Below are 22223 nucleotides of genomic sequence, written 5' to 3' on the forward strand. Positions count from 1 at the left end.
AGCTTTCAAAAGCTAGCCACTCATGTTACACATTAATTATTCATTTAATCAGCTGAAACATGCAGTCTGTTTGAACATTTACCTCCACTCTCTCTGAGCCAGTGACATAAAGCTTTCTGAATAATCGATGTAAAATAGCCTAAGTACGCCTAATTTGCTCAAAATCAGACTGAATCCCACGAACATGTCCTGAAAACCTCTACAACAGCTACTGTCATGCACTTTTCTCTGGACTACTCATGACAGCAACAAAGGTCTTCACCCGATCTATGAAGTTTGATTATATATGACCAACATTTTGTACATTGGTTATCGGTTTACACAAGAGCTGATTTTAAAAAATTCTCCTATGTGTATGTGTGTGTGTGTGTGTGTGTGCGCGCGAATTTTGTGCACTCACCCATCTGCAGCTCGCTGATAGTCTCCACCAGTGACCAGTCTGGACTGTAACCACAGTGAGATTTCTCCAGCAGACTGTCCAAAACCTGAAGAACAGAAGACTGTGAGCACAGCACTGAAACTGTGAATGATGCTACATGCTAATACTACTGCTACTGGAACTGGAACTACTGCTGACTAACATAAATACTACTAATATGACTACTACAGCTTAGACATTACTTTTAGTAAAACTGCCACTAATTTGACTAAAATCACCGCTACTGACAGCAATACTACTACTGCACCTGCCGTTAAATAATACAACTGCTATTCATCATAAAACCATTACGTCTTATAGATTTTACTCCTTCTGCTTTTACTGCTGGTATTTCTACTACTGACACTACAGCAATAGCTACTGCTAATGCTACATAAATAACTAATTTACAGATACTTGTAAATTAGTTATTATATTAATACTACTGACACAGCTACTATTACTTCTGCTGCAGTGTTTTTCAGTCCAGTTCCTTGCCACCCTCCTGCCTCCTGAGCCTAATAAAAGGCTGGTTATCAGATGGTAAGCTGATCATTTGAATCAGGCGTGTTGGGGCAGGAGGCAGGAGGGCCTCCAGGATCAGGGCTGAAAAACACTGTCCTACTGTAAGAGCTACCACTACTGCTCCAGCTACATCAACATTGCTGCATCCCTCCTGTAAGTGTGATATGAGTCAGTCGTACCTGTCTGACTGTCTGCCTCTCATCCACCATCATGGTTTTGGAGCTCTCGTCTGACAGATGGACGCGAATCACCAGCTAAGAAGAGAGGAGACGGTCATTCAGATTGTTGAAGTCAAGTTGTGGCACATCAGTCCTGAAATTCTGGATTCTGTTGGTGACATCATTGTGTGGCTACCATGGTTTGTGCATGTTTTGTGCACGCATGTATTTGTACACGCTTACACACACAGATATTGTGTAATTGTGCCTCAATGTATTGTGTATGATGCGCTAATTCCTAAGTGACTGTACACATCATCACAGCACATTGTGGTTTGTCGCAGCCTCCCCACACCAGTCAGGTTGACATTTCTGACCTGTGGTGTTGAACAGCGATCAGAACATTTTTCATTTGACCTTTTACACACAATATCTTGTAACTTATTAGACATGTGTGTTAAATGTTTTTTTGTCATACTTGTGAATTGTTGAGTAATGGCCAAAAAATGTGTTTTTTTTGTGAAGTCACAGTGACTTTTGCCCAATCAGTTCATCCTCGAGTGGACATTTCTTCCAAATTTGGAGATATCGCGTTCACAAGAATGGAACAGACAACCAGAAAACATCAAGCCTCCTGCAAAGGCCATCACTGGTGTGGAGGCATAAAAATGTTGTGTTTGTGTTTTTTGCATCATTTATACATCCAGCACCTAAAAATTTAACACCTATAAGCCAATGAAATTAAAGTATTTGTCATGTTGATAGTATAAATGAGGTTGTAGGTCGCATGATATTAATTCTAATATTACCTTCTGACATGTAATTTTGTTCATCCTTTAAATCTTTGTTTGAGACAGAGATAGAGACGGTGCACACAGAGCCACTGTCACTTTTTTGGGGCTTATTCCAGGATCAACATAGAGACGATTAGATTTAACAGACACAAGACAGACAGACAGACAGACAGACAGACAGGTAGCTGAGTTCTGTCTCTCTGTGTGTAATAAATCCAGGTTGTTAATCCAGTCTCTCTCTCTCTCTCCCTCACTCTCTCTCCATGGGATGGGGACTTAACTTGCGATGGTCATTATGTTGAGTGCTCTGTGTGTGTGTGTGTGTGTGTGTGTGTGTGTGTGTGTGTGTGTGTGTGTGTGTGTGTGTGGGTGGGCTGACCCCAGCTGTTATTGACCAGGGCTTTCAATGTGGAGTAACACTGACCTGACCCAGAAAAACTGAGTCCGCTGGGCACGTGCCAGGCGGACATGAATGCAGTTCACACACACATGCAACACATATTTCTGCAGCCTTGCTCTCGTGTGTGTGTGTGTGTGTGTGTGTGTGTGTGAACCACACTCACCTTTTTCACCTGGGCCTCCTTGATCTTCTCAAGGGCGACTCGGATATTGTCTGCCTTCAGCTTGGCAGCCTGCTCCTCCTGCGCGCACACACACACACACACACACACACACACACATTGATGACAACAGGAGAGACGATACACCAGTCAGTCGATACGAACCGATAGTGTTGACTGATACATTCCTACATTCCAGCACTCGCTCGCTCTCAGTGTCTATTAAGGACACACATGCTGTCCTCTCACCCACCTGATTCTTCCAACAGGAATTCATTGTTTATTCTCAGTGGATTCCTCTCAAAACAACCAACGCTTCTGTGTCTGCTTTGCATCAAACAAAACCACACATTTTGATTGAACAAAAAAAAAAAAAAGAAAGTCCAGAAAACCACAGTGTTTATATTAGTAGAGATTGGACAAAGTATCAGTGCAGTATAGTCAGCTGGTCAACTCCTAACTCACTACTCCTTTTTCTTTAGGCTTCTTCCAGACAGATTTGTTTCCATCGTGCTAATAGTTTCCTGACAGTGAGGGAAGAGCTATGAGTAGAGGATGTGAAAGCAGAGGTTATTCCCGTCAAACAGCAGCCTGAGGTTAGTCCCAACGAGACAGAGGTGCGCTGCCCGACGAGCCAAAACTGTGAGGAATCATCAGACACGTCTGGTTGGAAAATCTGCCTCTCCTCCTCCTCCTCTTCATAATCATCATCATCTCCGTATTATTATGACTGCAGGGGAATGAGATTGGATTAAAGCTCGGACGCTACATGTTGATAGATAGTTAATGTCTCTCTGAAGGAGGATTATCCAGATTTCCCAAACACACACAGACACTCAAAATGCAATTTGTGCCAGCGTTCGTCCGTCGCTGCCGTCGACCGACCGGAGGACTGATGGAGGCGTGGGAAAGTGACAAAGTCCAGTCCGCTTTCCTCCGAGCAGTGCGACGCTCTGATCTGCAGTGACAGCTTCTATCTCTCTCAGTTCAATTCCGCACAGTCACAAGGCTTGTCAACCTTCAACGGGACAATGGAGCCGAGACAATCAGCTGAGAATAATAAAGAGTTGAGCGAGGCAGTGGAGGAAGTCGTCAGATTCCAGCATTAATTCCAGAAGAGCCGATCGCAAGCAAGGACACAAGATCTGCAGGCAAAGATGAGAGTTTAACTAGAAAGACAAGTAGACACGAACAGAGCAAGAGAGAAACGCTGAGCGGACCACTCTCTGACTGACGGTCTACACTGTGACTGAGCTGCAGGTTGACTAATCTAGTTATCCACTGATTTACAGACTGACTGACTCGTGCCTTGACTGAGCGCCAGGTTTGCTGGACTAATTAAATAGGAAATCAACAGACTGACCAGCACACTAACTGACCCTGTGATTAATGATGCAGCCGGCCGTTTGGGTTGCTGACCCCCTCTCTAAACTCACTGACTGACTGACTGACTGACTGACCGACTAATTCCCCGACTAGCTGGTAATTCAAAGTGAAAGATGCTACCTTGTCCTGTCACATCCTCCCTGGCCGAGCGAGACAGAGGCAATGCGAGGGAGAGCGAGGGAAGGAGAGATGGACGGGGGTGGGGGAGGGGCGTTGTTGCTGTGCCAACTTACATGCAGAGGCACTGATCTCTTTATCTCAAGCTCTCATGCCCCCTCCTCGCAGCCTCTCTATTCCTCTCTCGCTCCACGCGGCGCAGTAGTCTTCTCGTCTTCCCACTCCGCTTATCAGATTTGTTTTTCCTCCTCGTTCCGTCCTCGTCTCACTCTATAATTCACTTGTCGTCGCTCGCTGGCTCAAACGATCTCCTTTTTAAGGGGGATCTTTTTCCAGTCACTTCACATGACTGCCTGAATGTCCGTGCATGCCCTTGCGGAGGTGCTCCACTTTAGCCGGTCAGCTTACGCACAGCACACACACACACACACACACACACACACACACACACACACACACACACACACACACACACACACACAGGATCCGTATTGTGAACGAGTGAAAGGGCAGAATGAAAGGAAGATGATGGGGAGGAGGAAGGGGAGATTAGCAGTCAATCTCCTTATCGGCATCCCCCAAAACCCCTTCGAGCACACACACACACACACACACACACACACACACACACACACACACACACACACACACACACACACACACACACACACACACACACACTCTCAAGCAGCAGCAGCAGCAGAGGATCCTACTGCATTAAGCTCATAAACAGCTTCTTAATGACGAGCCTATGTTTTGTTGGTTGGGGTTAACGCCTGCAGCTCAGGCTGATGGAGGCTCAGCTGGGGCTGAAATTATTGTGATGTATAGATTTTCACACAAAAGATGTCATCATCAGCTTTTTGTAGTCATTATTATTATGATTTAGTATCATCACTATTCAGAGGCGTTACATGGGATGTGTGTGGAAAATAAGCTAAAAAAGTGTAGAAAAAGTATAGATTTAAAATGGTCAATGCTGTTTTAATGCTAGGATATAAATCTTACAGTTTTGTTGTCAATAATACACGGTATAACAATGATGAGAGACAATATATCTTTTTAGATTTTGGATATGGTTATATTGTATATTGTTTTTTTCCCATTTTCTCATTTTCTGAACTTACTGAGTGCAACATCATTATTATTTTCTAAATAATTTGCTGGTATTTTTCATGGCTTTATTTGATAGTATAGCTGAAGAGTGACGGGATGTGATGAGAAAGATGGGAGATGACGTGCAGAAAAGAGGCACCGGTCAGGTTTTGAACACTGGGTGGCTGCGGTGAGGACACAGCCTGTGTACATGGGCCGCACGCTCCACCAGCTGAGCTACAGGGGCGCACCGCAACGTTATTTTAAAGCCATATCAGTCGGGCCTATATAACAATAACTGCCAGCAATGTCAACTACAATGTAATCTGACAAATACATGTACATGAATGTTTTGCCCTTGGCCATTTATGAGTGACTGTTAGCATTTACAATGGGGGAACCTGAAAAGACAGCAGGGGTAAAGGGTGTTATCAGTTCACGTCTGACAATATTACAGTACTCAGTCTCAAACTTTACATGTTATTGTATGCCTACATTAATTTCCATTACATAACACTGTCAATTTGCAGTTGTTGAAGTACTTGTGATGCAGGAATTTGACTTGCATAACACCCATTTGAGTTAAATACATCTAAAATTAAAATGTGGAGATTTGTATCTGTCAAAGAACAAAAAGGCAGAGGATTAATTATGACAAAATATATTGCATAATATCACCATCTGCTAGCGCTATTTAACATTTGAGCTAAAGGAGTGACTGTGAGAGAAGAGTCAACATCTTAAATGCCGCTAAAAATATTTGTTAAATGTTTACATTAGCATGTTACAATGTCAATCAGTTCACATTGGAGGTAGCCGGGGAGTGTAAAGCACCAGTCTGATTCACCAGTCTGTGTGAATTAGCATTAGCATTTCTAATGTTAGCTGACAATGATATTCAATGTTGTCACAGTGATCATTTAAGCTTGCATTTGCAGTTCCTAATCAACAGAATATCACGTGCCTGAAGCAGCAGTCAGTTCTCATCATCATCACAGCCATCACAATCATTACTGTCCCCCTCATCTCTGCCTCCAACATGTTCACCATCACTCACAGGGCACGCTAATGCAAGGCACTGACCAGGGATACCAGTATGATTTCCTCATATTCAAATGTAGGGAAATCTTGATTCTTTACTTCTGAATTATTTTCCTTCCGGTACTGTTTCCCACTGGCTAACAGAAGTAGCAGCTGTATTATCAATAATCTTGTTATTTTTTTGCTATGTTAACAGCTAATGATTTCGGTCGATTTCGGTTTCGCTCAACTCTGGTCAGCTGTTCTTTGTTACTTTATAGATGGTGATTGGTTATGGTTTCTTTCTTGTGACAAATGTACTTATGTAAGTTGCTTTGGACAAAAGTGTCTGCTGAATGTCATAAATGTAAATGTAAATGTATTGCTAAACAAAGCACTTGCACATGCTAACATTTAAGGGTTACACATATTAAACATGCAACATTGAGCATATTTAGAATAATGATGTTAGCAATAGAGGAGCCTGGCTGACTTCCCTGAAACTCTTACATCTTGGCTCCAATACATCTGATCTGATCTCTCAAATAAAATGTAGCGACTGTGGATCAAATAAATTGTTTCTCCAACAGGACAGCTGTTCCAAGAGAGCAGCTTGAGATGCAGATCTGGCTATGCTTATATAAGTATTACTACTTGTTGTTTTAAAGCCTAGAAGTAACTCTGCTGCGGTTCCCCCTCGACAGATTTCTGATGTATTTCCCCCTTGAGGTGTTTAATTCATGCAGAAAATATGATGATGCTCCAACATAAGCCCGAGTTTCTTTTTAGAAGATAACTTACACCTGTTCTTGTCTCAACTGTGATTCTGAGGTAATGTGGCGTGTAATGTAGCGTGTAATGTAGAAATGTTAAACGTCAACTTAGTCTACAAGGCCCCGTTCAGACCTGCTATCCGCTCTATATGCAAATGAGCATAAATATCACTGGAATGACGGACATGATGTTTGTCACACAAAAATACATTTACCCACAATAAAGTGTTGTCTTTCATAAATCAAGCGGCGTTCAAACCCGCGCTTAACGCTGTCCACTAGTGATCAGATGACCCAGGACAGATTAATACAGGTCTTAACAGGGTCCATTATGCTCAAAAACACTGTGTCTATCTATCAATATGCAAAAATCATTCTTAATTTATGCAAACCCTCTATCGATATGAAACCGAACCTCTTAATTTTTCCTCCTCAAAATACCATTCACTTACCCATTTACATTAATTTAATTCAAGTATTTCAGTGGGATTTTAAAGAGTAATTAATTAATTGGTCACCTAAAATAATCTCTTTATTCACTCAGAAAACCAATTAAATCTAACCCATCTGTAAATAATGATCCATTAATGTATGCATTAAGCCTAAATCTGCCTTTACTGGCCTCTTTTTTCCTGTAACGCTCTCTCATGGCATTGTATTACATTTTCATTAAGATGTAAAATGCTCTGTTTCTGTTAAATATAAAGGATTTTATTCTGCAGTATCCTTGCACCGCCCACCACAGACGTCACAGTCGTCACCATCATTTACAGCTTGCAGCGTAAACGTTTTCTCTCCATCTTGTAGATATTCAGTTGACCTACATTATCAAACCACTAAAATTAGCTTCTGCCCGGGAAAGATCCTGCTGCCTTTGAAGTTATAAGGAATGTGTCCCTCCTGAGCCGCCATAGGCTCAAACAGAGCGCAGCGCTGGGACTTATATAGAGGCAGCAGAAGTGGGCCAACAGTGTGTGTATGTGTGAGGGGAAAGTGCGTGGGTGGATTGTATTTATTGCTGAGGCAGTGTAACACTGACACAGAGAGAGAATGCTCCATGCACATCTACACACATCTTATTGCTTGCAAATGGCTTCACATATATTGTTCACACAAGCACACACACACACACACACAGCTGTGCCTTGGTGCCAAGTGCATTCGTATGATAATTACACCCGCAGCCTAATCACTGCTGCAGGAATTAGACTGGCCCCGTTGCTCATAAGCTGCCTAGAATCTCGGGGCCCATTGAGGCTCCACCCACTCTGGGAATCAATCTGGGACCACAAATTAAAACAAAATCAGGTTTTCGAAGGCAGCCCAGAGTTGTGTTGTGCCATGAATTGGTGAAGTCAGAATTACTGCAGGACGGAAACACTGCGAGACGATCAGATGGGTCATCTGGGCTTGTCCTGCGGCAGTAAAAGCTGGATTTGAGGCCAGTGGCAGCTGCTCTGAGATAAACGGATCTTAAAAGTACAGCATTAATCTGACTATATTCACTTAATTTGGACCCACTGAGCCTAGACTGATGTCTGGAGCCAGTATTGCACTGTTTCTAAAAATCCAACACTGTCTGGTACAATGATGCATCAGTCCAGAGAGTGCAATTTGATAACTATGGGATGTCTACCAGATTATATCAAATTATGGTAGCTTAGTGGTACAGTATCTGCTTCATGTAAAACTCACCTCCAAACTGAAACTGGTTGCTAAACAAGGAGGACTTGGAGCAGATTTATACGTCTTTACGCTTCCTTTACTAAGACAGCCAAAGCCGAGGATTGCAAACGAGACAGCCCGTTGCCAGCCAGCTGCTGTTAGTGTGTGTATGCACGTGTGTATATATATGATGCTACAGGGAATCACCCCCTCTCTGCACCAAAGAAGATTATCCGCACAGATTTGGCACATTCCTATAACATCCAATCAAACTGCCTCATCCGCTTTATCATCCAATCAAATCACGACATCGCCGATCCAATCACAGGAAAGCCTTATTACTTACTCTCTATCTAATGCCCCCCCCCCCCCGCCACTCACACACACACAAACACACACAGATAAATAAAACTTTGCCCTTAGCCATTAAGAAGCCTACAGCTCAAGAGCAGCCGAGACTTTAACCAACATTAATGTCACACATTATCAAGAGCCATCTCTCGCAGGACATTCATGAACATTATGTAGCTGGCAACAGACCGAGCCCATGAGGTATTATCCGTTATACAATCATGTCATTCACAAAATAGTAAGCCTCGCCCCATCTTGGCTTTCGAGGATGCCTGTTTCGTTTCATTCCACGACTTTCTCAGTGTTTTGTCGCAGCTGCTCCTACCTGTTTCAAACCTGTTGTGGGCATCACATTCGGAGTTAGGATATATTTTCCAAAATCAGTCTGTGATACCCTTTTCACTATGTAAAAAATGATCATCACATTTTTTTCTATTTATGTTTGACACAGCCCCCCAACCTTTTTGAAACTGGGGAACGCATTCTGTGAGATTAGATATGAGACATTTAGCATCAAGACACCTGAAAGACTGATCTGCACCACTGGGGTGAACACCACCACCACCACCACCACCACCACCAGCAGCAAAAGCAAAAACAACAACAACAACACCAATTACAGTAGTAGCTAGTCCCATTAGCTGCATTGATCGGTGTTAGCCTGCGCCAGGATCAACTGCTAAGCTCCATTACTGCAACTGGCTGAGCTCCAAATGTTCATTACCAAACAGAACAAACCCAGGCTGCTTAACGACTTACTCTCAGGTCCCTGCTGCACGCTGCAGACTACACACTGAACTAAATGATTCTTGGGGGAAGAAGAATTCATTGATATTCATCATACTGTGTCTGACAGTTAAGCAAAGTTATGCCTCCCTTTAGGCTCAGCTTTACTGTTTAGAAAAGAGTGCAATAAAAAGGATCATGGACAAGGAATCATGGTTTCCCATCACAGAAAGTGAACAGAGCCAAGCCACATTTCTTGGATGTTTTTAGCAGACATTAACAAGGAAAGGCTGAATGAATTAGGGGTAGGCTAGTTGCTCTGGCTGACAATCAGGGCTGATATTCAGCATTTGTTCAATTATCCATATGTTGTGTCTGATTACCGATAAAATAAATACATTCAAATGCAGTACTTTCACTCTATTGCAGCATCCTTTATATTAGTGATCAACACTCTGTGGTCTCATTGTCCACAAGACTTTCTGACTGCAAGCAGAACACGGAAATACTGAAGCAAAGTACCTCAGAATTGTACATGTGTATGGTACTTGAGTAAATTAGAGTTGGTTACATTTCATTACTGGTTATTCTTGACATTGATACTCAGACTACTATTTTTCCTGTAAATGTATCCCGGTTTCAGCTATCAATTATAAATATCTGCCATGAAAAAAACATATTGGTCAACCCCTGGTCAGAATGCTACACAGTATATTTTTTGAGCACAAAATGTGAGCAAAACTGGAGAAGCTCCCAACAAGCCAACACTGCAACAGAAGACTAGAATTACTAGCAATCAAGCCTAGCGATCATACGCCTCCATGCACAAGTCAAGCTGCAGTCCATGTCTGTCCAGACTCATCAAAAGGTAAATGCAGTCCCTGGTGAAAGTATTTTTTTTTTTACATACGGTATGAGTGCAGAAGGATGATAGAAAGTTTCATCACATGGTGCAACAACAATCACAAAACAAAACCTTAAATATTGTCGTCACAAGAATGGGAATCGACCACCAAATTCTAATCAGTTCATTCTTGAGTCCAAATGGACGTTTGCACCAAACTTCCCAAAATTCCAAAATTCCCTCTAGATGTTCTTTAGATGATGTGCTCTGTAGAAAGGACAATATGTTCTTAACACTGATTACTGCACTGTCCAAACACATACTCGGATGTATGAAGAATTCAATCACATATGAAGAATTGTGTTTGAAAACCTATTAACAAAACATTTCACACATCTTACCCAATGTCAATCTTTGATTTGATCCGTTTGTTGATATAGTTTTAATGTTAATGTAATGTAAACAGTAAATATACGAGCATCACTCCACTGGTGTTGGTGAATACAAGCAGACACAGAAGCGCTCGCTGACCGTCACACTTACCTGAACTTAAATTCATGAAACATGAGTAAATAATTCAACTTCAAACTGTTGTTGAAGCAGTCTTACAGCAGAATCACAGAGGACGTTTGTTAGTGAGGTAGACTTTCTCTGGTGGTTTGCAATGTATGTTTCAGAAAACAGTCTTACCGGATACAAGACTGCAGTGAGGTTTATATGTACAACAGTTCTGTTTGGCCTTCGTGATTGAATACGCAACTCACACATATATAGAGAGTGGTAGAACTTTTGGTGAAGACCGTCTACCGTGTTTACACTGACTCCTGTGTGATCGCATTGTTGTAAGACTCTTCAGTCCCGTCAGCCACTGGCACATGATATTAATTAAAGTGTCACACGTCACACACAGCGCACAGGAAGTCGGGAACACTTTCACACACGCCTTTTCTTATTCTTCAACAGAGCAAACCTTCATGCCTCACAGAAAACAAGAGCCAAAGGGTCGCTGGGTAAGACTCAGGCACAGTGTCATGTAGTGTCACATGCTTCTGCTTAGATGAGGAATATTTGTCCCCACAAATGCACAGGTGATCACAGTGATGGCCAGTGTTCACAAAGCTTTACAGAAAGAAGTCAGAGCGATAACTAACGTTTTTCTGGTTCTAATGGTATCAAATAGAGATAGCCATAGCTACAGTGCAGCTATGGCGTTCCCATTTTGAAACCCACTTAAACCTTTCAAACTATATCTATGTTGGTGCACTCTACACTTTACAGTAGCCCTATTAGTGCTGGGACAGCGCTGTGGAGATGGCAGTGCGAGGCTGGTCATGCTATGACCAAAATGGGGGCATTTCTTACACAACAACTGTTGGAAGGAATAACTGTCTCAAGTCACAGTGTCAGTGATAGTGAACCACTCATGGTTATACTTTGTGCTACACTCATTCCTTAAACAAGGCTTTAAAGGTAAGCCATTGTCGGTTATGACCCATAATCATAGACATAAAACTGCACATTTATCAATCTGTTTTGTGCTGTACCTCTGCCAAGGAGGTCATGTTTTCACTGTTTCCATGTGCTTTGGTTTGGTTGGTTGGGTATGTCAGCAGGATTACACAAAAACTACTACACACATTTCCATGAAACTTGGATGGAGGATGGGCCTCAGCCAAGAATAGATCCCATTGATTTTTTGTGTTGATCTGGATAAAGGGACACAAAGGGATAAAGGGATTTTTTTTTTTTTTTATGTCAAAAGCGCATATCCTGTTGAAATATTTATATGGATCTTGATGAGTAAAATGTTTTTAGGCGGGTGGTCTCTATGAGTGAGTAGAACATAGGAATGTAAGGCTTTGGCTGAGTGTCAGACCAGTTACAAATAAAACCAGGTGAAAGTTAAACAGAGGCAAAAGTTGTACATTCTATTGGCCATGAAAGGAGTAATGTGATGTTTTTGTCCTCTACAGAGTAATAGTCGTCACAGTTTGCTCAGGCAGGGAAATAAAGTTGCTGTTCTATTTTATTTCAGAGACATTAGAAGCTTAATGCATCAGACATTTCCTATACATTTACTACCCTGCAGGCTTTCACACCTTCCACATCATGACAAACCAAACGAACACGATTGGTTGTTTTAATTAGGCTGCATTAGTATAATATATTACTGTATACTGGTTCAGCTAAATTACCATGGAAGTGGGAGTATTGCTATACAGCATAGAGACGCTGAGCTGTATCGCTGTCTCTGTAAAGCTTTGGGATCATACACTGACTTAGTGCTGCCAACACGACACGTCATGGCACTGTGCATTACACTGACACACAAACGGAAGGAGGGGTCTTACTGAGGAGGTGGATAGAAAAGAAGTTAACATCCCCACTGGCCATGATTCAGCATCACAAGAGGACATGCATGCTCATTTACTTACGCAATCATGAGAGAGAGACAGAGAGAGAGAGAAAGGGAGAGAGGGTGTTGCCATGCAAGCGGAAAGGAGGGGCGTGCAGAAGTGAATAGAGTTTCACCTTGGTCAGCAGGTGGGAAGGTTTTCCTGCTATGTTTCTCAGAATCAGAGAAGTTTCCCTGTCCAGATAGGAGTGCTTAAAAGAGAGACAGAGAGAGAGAGAGAGAGAGTCCTGGTGAATTAATCTGGCGTTTGATTGGCTGCAAGTGGCAGTTTAGCAGCAAGCTGTGTGGCGAAGCAGAGCTCAGCAGCAGAAAACATCATCATCACTGATTAAGTTGTCAGAGACTGAAACCTGTGGAGGAGAAGTGTACACATAAAACACAGATCACAGCAATGATGTACAGTAGGTACGCTGGGCTGCAGAGGAAATGTTAGGACACAGTCGTATCAAGTACCTCACAGCTTGTTTCCACCCAGAACAGATAGCTAACATTATTAGCTGCCCTGCAGGACTTCAGGAAGAATAACCACCTGATCCTGTAAACTGCTGCATGTCATCTGTGATGTTCAACACACTTAAGCAGTGTCGTGACGATTTCATTTTGGGGAGCTCACTTATCGTCATCCTTTCTACTCAGATTGAACCTGTTGTTTTCCTAGAATGTGCTTTAAAAATCCATAGAGGAGGAAAGGGTAACTTAAATGAGACCAAAACAACATCTTGCTCGAACTGAAATCATGGCATTTTGATGAAAAGGTTTGCTTCATGTTACCTGGTCAGCCTCTCGAGCTTGTGGACACATATGGGAACCGCTTATACTGATCAAGACCAGGTCTATACATGGATGCACAGTTGGAGTCAGCCAGAGGTGTCTGTGGATGTTTTTAAGATGGAGTTTTGGTTTGCTGCTCACTGCAATTTTTGTTGGTTACTGGATCCAGATTATCCTACTTCAAATGGGGCGGAGCACATGAGGAGCTGAGGTGGGGCAGCCAGGTGGCAGGCACAACAACAGAGAGTGATAAACTGAGACTCCCTGTCAATCAGGCAAATAACTTCCCAGACATAAACCTTGTTAAACCTAACTGAAGATTTTTCATAATTGACCCCGAAAATACAGAACTCCCATTACAATATGTGTATATTTCATTATGTTAGCAGACTAAAATTCCTGACAAAAAACCAAACAAAAAAAACAAGTGTTGGGTTTTCCTGTTCACTTCAATTTAGTTGACTTTTCTTAGCACTGACATCTAGAGGCCAAAAGATGAACTAATGTTTGAGAATGTAATTGTGGAGCAATCTTCTTAAAACCCAACTCATGTTAGGACAATCTGGTCCAATAAAAGCAGCTGCATGACCTCATCAAGTGAAGCTCTGACTGGGCATCAGAGCAACTATTTTGCCATGAAGACACCCATTATCTAAAAAATGATTTCAGATAAATCTTGTTAATCTAAAACAAGACTCAGTGATGTTGACATCACTGGGACTGGCTGCTCGTGGTAAGCTGTCAGTCGGAGCTCGACACTGTTTGCAGTAAGCCCACACCATACACTTCCAGCCAGCCTGGTCTTCATGCACTTGTGTTCTGGAATGAGTGTGCCCTAGACACTCATTCATTCTCGTAACAATGTGAAATTGCCTGAAGCTAAGATTTGTGTTTTTCGTTACGTAAGAATGAGCCTTTTACAACTACAGAGGGAGCAGGTCCTCTCCAACACAGTCCGACATGTTGGACTGCTGTGTTTCTACAGTAGCCCAGAACAAAACAAACCCAACACTGACTCTAGAGAGAGCCTTTCACGTTTGTTCACCACTCTAAGGAAGGGTAAGGTGAGGGCTATTCAGTTGGTTTCTTACTGCCACCTCACCAGATGCTAAACACTGGATCTTTAAAATGAGTCTCGATTTTGACTGCTGGAGATAAATGGAAGTACAAACCCACTAAGAAATGAAAGAATGTAGGAAAAAAACAACCAGCATTTCAACTTCATGGCATTTTAAGGAGTTTTGTGTAACTCCTAAATTGCCATGTACTCAAATGTATAAATGTTACTTTCAAAAAGAATTACACTTGGCCGTCTACATATCTAGACACATGCATTGTTACTGTTTCGTCTTTGGCAGAAGAGTGTCAAATAGTGAAACTGCAAACTGTACTGTCTCAGTGTGCTGAGATAAAGTGCACACAGATAAAACCAGTGGGGAGACATGTAAGGTGTCCCGGTGAAGTCTGTTATCTCACTGTACTTGAGACTGAAAACTAAAGTGGACTGGAGCCTTTCTCTTTCGTAAATAAAGGTTAAATAATTCAAATAGAAAGAAGTATACAACTACTACTGCACAGGGTTTACTCGTAGGAGACTGAATGGCTAGACAGCCAAACAGGGTGTGCACACACTCACGCACGCACACACTCACGCACGCACACACACACACACACACACACACACACACACACACACACACACAGGATTTCAACTCCATACCAGCAGGATACCAAGCAGACTTTCATTCATTATTTATTTCTTAAATTATTTAGTATATTACTCCTATTTACTGACAATGTACAATGTGAATTCCAGAGACATGGGCCAAGTCTGAAGCTCAGTGAGCTGTTTATAATCCCACATTAATGCACGTGAGCAGTGCTGTGAGTCACCAGTTCACCCCGAGCAGGTTCCTTCTGAGAGGACTGAGGTCAAGAACAGAGCCACAGTGGTTCTGCTCTGTTTAATGGACGATGAGAAACAAGACGTTTGTGGTGGACTGTTGGGCTGTGGCTGTAAGGGTGGAGAAAAATATTCACTTTCGTTAAAACTTGGTCCAGCTCCAGTTTGATTGATCAAAATATCCACGTCCTCAAAAGACATATTTAATATACTTCCATTTTTGATTCTCATTTTGTTCCAACCAGAGACAATGTTGAAATCTGGCACCCGTTTAGTGTTGTAAGAGAGACAGACAGGAAAAACAAACAAATCTATACTCACAAGAAATACTATCATCATCTCATCTTTCAATCACACGAGAGTGTGTGTATGTGTGTGTGATTCAATCACTAAAAACCGCTTTATAGAAAGCCTTAGTTTTCTCTTGATAACCACAGATTAAATATAATATTCAGGTCAAACGCGCATACAAAGACGCACATATGCGCGCGTGAACACACACACGCGCGTGATTACAGTTTACAGTGTGTGTGTGAGTGTTTGTATGTGTGCACATGTGTGGGTGTGCTGATCCTCTCTAGGACACTGAGCTGCAGGGAGAACTGCCATATACTATATAGGAAGACTTTGCTGGTGTGTGTGTGTGTGTGTCATCCTGACACACGTGGGGGTTTGTGGTTACAATCGTGGGCGTTGTGTGTAAAGCTGACTTTGCCAGCTGCAATATTAGAAACAGTCTGAGTCAGCTTTTCTTCCGATTTTTTTAACATGTACTTTGAAAGAGAAGGTGCCTGTAACTCTCTCAGGATGAAGTGGAACTGATGGAACAGACCTGAAACAAGGATGCAGCATTAAAGCCTGGTAGCTGGGTATGGTGCAAAGTGCATTAGGCTTTCAATATGTAACGGTGGCCGTCTACTATGTGCAGGCTCATTAGTAAGACATCTAAACCTGTCTGCTAGTTGAACAGAGAGATGGCGGCGAGCAGTTAACCCAAAAGCGTGTTTCCAAGATGAGTCCAGATGGATAAATACTTAAATACTAAACAACACAACTCCCTGGACCCACTTCAAGAAAGCGTCTGTGACACAGCACTCCTTTGAACACACAGCTTATATCTGGAGATCAATACTGTTGTTACATATCTAACCTTCATTTCTGCAAACAGTTCAGTGGAGATTAAGCTTTATTTTTTTGATTTTGAGTGTAATAAGCAGACAGAGCGAGCGTGTGAGGGGGAGAGAGACTCAGTGATTCAAACTGCAGCAGTCCCAGTTTCTAATGAGCTGGACTCATGGGAGCAGAACATCCTCTCCTCTCATCCCTCGCTTTTTTTGTTTTAGACTCTTTGTCCCTCTTTCTTTTCCCTTCATTTGTTTCACTCCTTGCATCTCTCTCTCTGCGCCCTTTAGTTTATATCATCGCCTTCCCCTTGTTTCTTTGTTATCTATGATCACATGCTGACTCACTCTTGCCTCTCATCTCATTATTCTAATTTTGTTCATTCCTTCACTCCCTCTCTCGGCTTTGCTGAACTATCTGTGTATGCACTGGATGAACTGGAGCAGTAACCCAGTTTTCCTCCTCACTGAACAGTGTTTATGTTTGCATTGCAGCTCATTGGATCTCTTTTTGGGGGCTGATTAAGGCACTAACATGAGCATTTAGGGTTGAGGGGTTTAATGTCCTCAGCAGCCACCAGTGTCAGAAATGAATGACGGATTGAAATAAACTAAATTCCCCAAAGCTTTGTGAAACTGAAAATACAATGTGAGGAACAATCCCTCTAATTGTCTGAGCTGTTTTTCACATTATCCTGTTCATATTTTGCTAGCACAGCGGTAAAGTGTTCTTTCTGACTATGTAGGTGATGCAGGGAAGATTGTGACCAGGCTTTATTTTTCAGTGTATTCTGAGACAGAAAAACGGAGCGGCTTTGATCTTCAAAGAAGCGAGGACACAGCCTGAAGCAGAAGAAACTGTCAGCGCCGCACAGCCAGCAGTAGCAGAAAACGCCAACCAACACGAACCACCGCTGCAGCAAAACCTAAAACAACCTCCGTACACTCTACAGCAAGGAAGGCTGGACTGCTGGAGAAAACCCGATTTGCAGCTCTAAGAAAGAATGGGACCTATTTACTTATCAAATATACTGGTAAAGCAGGGAAACATTGACTTGAACACATCAAGTCGAAGATGTGTCTCTTTGGAAAGGCAAGTTGTTATAAAACCTCATGATTAAACAGCACATATTTTACAATACTGGAATTGAACATCTTTTAAATGTGTTTCGTCACATTTCAGACAGCTGTTTAATAATGACAAGCCTTTTTGCTGCTGCTGTGTGTGATTGTCACATGGTGATGCAGATCGGTTTGAAAATGTCGTTACTGCATCACAATTTCACCAAAAGTCACTTGGACAATAGTTACTTGTTTCTGCAAATAAATTGAAGATAGGAAGTCCATCTAAAAACTGTTGAAAAACAACAGGCGGTTAAATAAAAGTAATGTATAACAGATGGGACTCTCATGCCAGCATTATGAGAATTATTCTGTAGCTTTTATGTTCACTGACCACTTTGGCTAGCTAACCATAGCATCTGCTCTGCTAACAAGCGCATTAGCTGATGCGTTCTGTTGATGCTTAAGCTATCCACCTTATTCCTGACTTCGTGAGTTTACCCATGGTTCATAGCGGTATTCGGTTATGCTCTTCCGGTTGAACTGGCTGACCTCGGTGTTTATGCTCGCTCTAAAAACCGGCTTTTAACACAAAGAAAGCGACAGAATGGATAAAAATCGGAGGTGGATACACAGTACAGATGTTTTAATAAGTCGTGAGGACAGTTCTCACAGAGTGGGCAGATGACATGAAGCATTAGCACGGCATTAGCCCGACGTTAGCTACATCGCTAACGTCGGGCTAATGCCGTGCTAATGGGTCTAATGCTTATCTTATATTTTCTGAAGATGTTGACGGCGGAGAATTACGCAGTTACAAAAGCACAGAAAGCATACAACTACCTGCACAGTAACAACATAGGGAAAGTACTGTTGAAGAAACACAGCACGGACAAGTTTGTCTCAGTGGTTGATGTACTACACGAGACGTTTCTGAAAAAAACTTAAATTTTCATGAATTGTTGTGGCAACCAACAACGGCACATGTTGTACCTGAGCTCATTTTAAAAACAATTTAGCACTTATGACCTAACGCTAGTTGTTTAGGGCTAGCTTAGCGGCAGCGGCCATCATGCAGTTGCAAGGCAACAGGAAACAGAAAACCGCCGGCGGAAGTAGTTATCTGTCATGGCAGCACCCATAAGCTCCCGAGGAAACAGGTGGATAGCCAGTTAGCTAGCTGTTTAAGTAGGGGGGGTCTTTACTGTGGTTTGGTTTCCATGTGACACTAAGTTGCCCAGAATATTAGGTACACCCCTCTGAAACTAATGCAGTCTACTATAACAGTCCTGAAATAAATCTGTTTCTGTTATTTAGCCCACTATCACTGATATATAGTGGACGAAATAATATAAACACCTCTCAATAATGCAACATTTTCTAAGATAGTTAAAGTGACAGTTCTGATGTGGGGATGTCTGAGGTTTTTCTCCCTGGTCAGTGTATGACCTGCAGTCAATGACCGTCAGCTCTCCCCTGTGTGGAGAAGCAGCGTGTAGCACTGACAGGGAAGCAGAGCGTTGTGCCGCTGAACAGCACAGACTGCAAGATGCATTCTAGCCACCTAAAAGAAGGCCCACCTAAAAATATTAATATCTGTTTAAGTCTATGCAATGTTTACAACATTTTTGGTGCTTTAAATTGCAGTCAGACAGCTGCTGAAAGTCCGACCCAAATACCTTATCCACGGTGTAATACAACAGCTGCACTTGTGCGTAGGAATATAGACGTTGTACGGTAAAGAGAATGTAGTGCCAAAGGAAAGGGCTGTATGTAACGCACCGAGGACTATCAAATATAACTAACACTTAAAACAGATTTTATTTTTAGGTGTGCCTTCTTCTAAATGGCTGAAATACATCTTGCTGTGTGTAATGTTTAGCAGTACAGTGATCAGCTTTCCTGTCAGTGCTACACACTGCTTCTCCACACAGAGGGAGAGCTGACAGTCATCTACTGCAGGACATACACTGATGAGTACCTCCTACAACCCCACATCAAAAGACCCCAACTATCACTTTATGAAAAAAAAGATTTTTTAATGATTTGATTGCTTCCTCCAGTAGACCTATAATGGTTACATTATATATATTTATATATGTATGTATACGTATATAATGTGATCTTTTCTTACAATACCTCATAAAGACCTCGGTACCTGCATTGACATATTAGTTGCATCATAATGTTAAATACATTTAGGCATAATATCATGAATTCCCTTTGTCCTGCAATGTTTGAAAGAAGCACAGTGAGGGCCAGCCAAACATACAAATCATTAATCCATTTGTTCATAAAAAGTGGGCATGTACCTCTGTGTTGGGGTGACCTTGACTGGCTCCAGCTGAGGGAGTCACTGAAGGCTGCTGACTGTCTGACTCATTGGCGCGAAGAACACTGTCCAGTGAATCCATGGAAGAAGCAGAGTTAACAGAAACCCCGGATGCCGAGGTGACGGAGGAGCGCGAGGAGTGAACAATGGAGCGCGCCTAATGAGACACAACAAGAGAAAGAGAAGACAAACCACAGCTCAGAATTAACAATAAGGTGTAGACATTAAGGTTCCAAATCCTAGAGGTGACATTTCAGTGATTTAACGCTGAATATCTAAAAATATTGATTTGGTTCTATAATTAGAGGGTGTAGTATGCAAAACAGTGTTTCCAAGCTTTGTGGGTCGAACTTTTGATAAACATTTCACATAGTTTATCTATCAACTGTCAAACCAAAACCACACAAAATGAAAAGGCTGCGGCCATTCTGAAGCTTAGTTTACCTCGTGCTCACTGACTGTGCCGACTGATCCTGTGCGTCGATGCTGCCGCTGAGAGGATCCAGGCCGTCGCATCGTGGCGGACGTATAGGAGGAGGCGGAGCTAAGAGAGTGGGAGGACGTCTGGCGAGCAGCTTCATCCATACTGAGAGAGGCCTGATGGGTGAGCAGATACAAGGTTGGGCTCAGAGAGCAAAAATGACTAAGTGATTAACAACATCATTGGCTTTCTGCTGGGAGCTCACCTTCCCCACCTGCACCTCTGCCTTGTGTTGCTGTCACAGCCTAGCTTCTCAATTTCTATTTGAAATTTCCCCACTGCAATATTTGCCAAACTATACTGACCTTGTTGCAAATCTTTGGTACTATTATCAGTGTAGCAGTGCATAACTGCACGTCTTTGAATCCTCCTCATACAGTTCTCAGTGAACACAGAATGTGTTGCTGTAATTATGTGGTAATGCAGATTTTGCGCCTTGGAGCTTTGACAGCGATTTGAACACTGTAATGTTTCAACACACCGCTGTTTCCTCCATCAGAGAGCTGGTTTTCATCCCAGACTATTGCACATGAAAGAAAAAAAAACCATCTGGTATCCAAGAGTTTGCAGCAAAATACTGACCACAGTTGGGAGGAAACGTATTGTTCCTTCCTTTCCGAGCAGCAGCACGAGGCTCAGCTTGTAGATCTCCCTGACCTATTTCTATTGGTCTGCAGTATCAAGAGAGCCCCCTTATGCTTGGATTTTTCTTCCATTAGCCTAATGAAGGGCTGATTGTTCTGACAAGTTTACTCACAGTTTGAAACGTTTACCTCTGCCTCATAGCGCCCCCCTCAGGCAAACATCACAACACTTTTCTGTTTGATATGTTACAAAGCTAAAGTCTGTGTTTTTGAAGGACATGAGTTTTTTTTTTTTTAAATCAGTGATATACTGTAAAAACACCATGATATACAGTACATATAATGAAAATGAATGTCCATATGTCCCTCACACACATTTATATTTACAATAAAAGTCACCTTCTCCAGCTGGGCAGTGATGTCATCCAGGCTGAAGTTGGAAGCCAGCGGCGGTCTCCCATGATGCCCGGTGGGAGCTCTGATAGTTCCAGCCGGGGATGCTCGAGCGCTGCTGCTGCTGCTGCTCGCCCCGCTGCTGCCCCCGCCTCCACTGACACTGTTACTGCTGCTGCCACCACCACTGCCACAGCTGCTCCCTGCTGGCTGCTGCCTGCTGCTGCGGCCTGCAGGAGGCTTCTGACGGACCTGGACCAGAAGAGTAAGTATAGACCCAGTGAGAAGAGGCTGATCGCAAGGATGATCGTCCCTCATTTATTCCAACTTTACTGAGTTCCTTGCTGAGCTGGTACAAAAATCTGAATTAGTCTCTGTGTTTAATATTTGGAAAATGTCATCATGGACAGCAACAGCATATTCACTGAACCCAATGAAAAATAGACTCAATAGTTCAGAATCAGAATCAGAAATCCTTTAATGTCCCGCAGACGGGGAAATTTGTTTGTCACAGAAGCGACAGAATATTACAAAAACAGAAACATATTACAAGAACAGAAACAATAGCAAAAATAAGCTATCCAACAAAGATATAAAACCTGTATGTACAGGGATTATTAACACTTTCAAATAAAACTATTTATATATATTTATAAAGCTAAAATAACTTCTTGGAAGTGAAAGACTGATATTAAAACTACAGAGAACAGATTACTGTAAACACTGTG

The 22223-nt window shown here is 42.3% G+C and overlaps 1 protein-coding gene across 2 annotated transcripts in view; it reads right to left on the bottom strand.

The window, feature by feature from the left end:
- Positions 1 to 22223, bottom strand: part of raph1a (Ras association (RalGDS/AF-6) and pleckstrin homology domains 1a) — a 74970-nt gene that overhangs the window by 16086 nt on the left and 36661 nt on the right. Inside the window, exons 6-12 of one of the 2 annotated variants that reach the window (XM_030428191.1) lie at positions 21502 to 21747; positions 20482 to 20634; positions 20018 to 20194; positions 12965 to 13039; positions 2459 to 2536; positions 1123 to 1197; positions 401 to 485 (exon numbers count right to left, since the gene is read on the bottom strand). In XM_030428191.1, coding sequence (XP_030284051.1) covers positions 401 to 485; positions 1123 to 1197; positions 2459 to 2536; positions 12965 to 13039; positions 20018 to 20194; positions 20482 to 20634; positions 21502 to 21747 — 889 coding nt within the window. The remainder of the gene's footprint in view (positions 1 to 400; positions 486 to 1122; positions 1198 to 2458; positions 2537 to 12964; positions 13040 to 20017; positions 20195 to 20481; positions 20635 to 21501; positions 21748 to 22223) is intronic. The other variant, XM_030428192.1, reaches the window with a different exon arrangement.

Source organism: Sparus aurata, chromosome 9 (assembly GCF_900880675.1).
Source record: "Sparus aurata chromosome 9, fSpaAur1.1, whole genome shotgun sequence".
In the NCBI taxonomy this organism is placed as follows: Eukaryota; Metazoa; Chordata; class Actinopteri; order Spariformes; family Sparidae; genus Sparus; species Sparus aurata.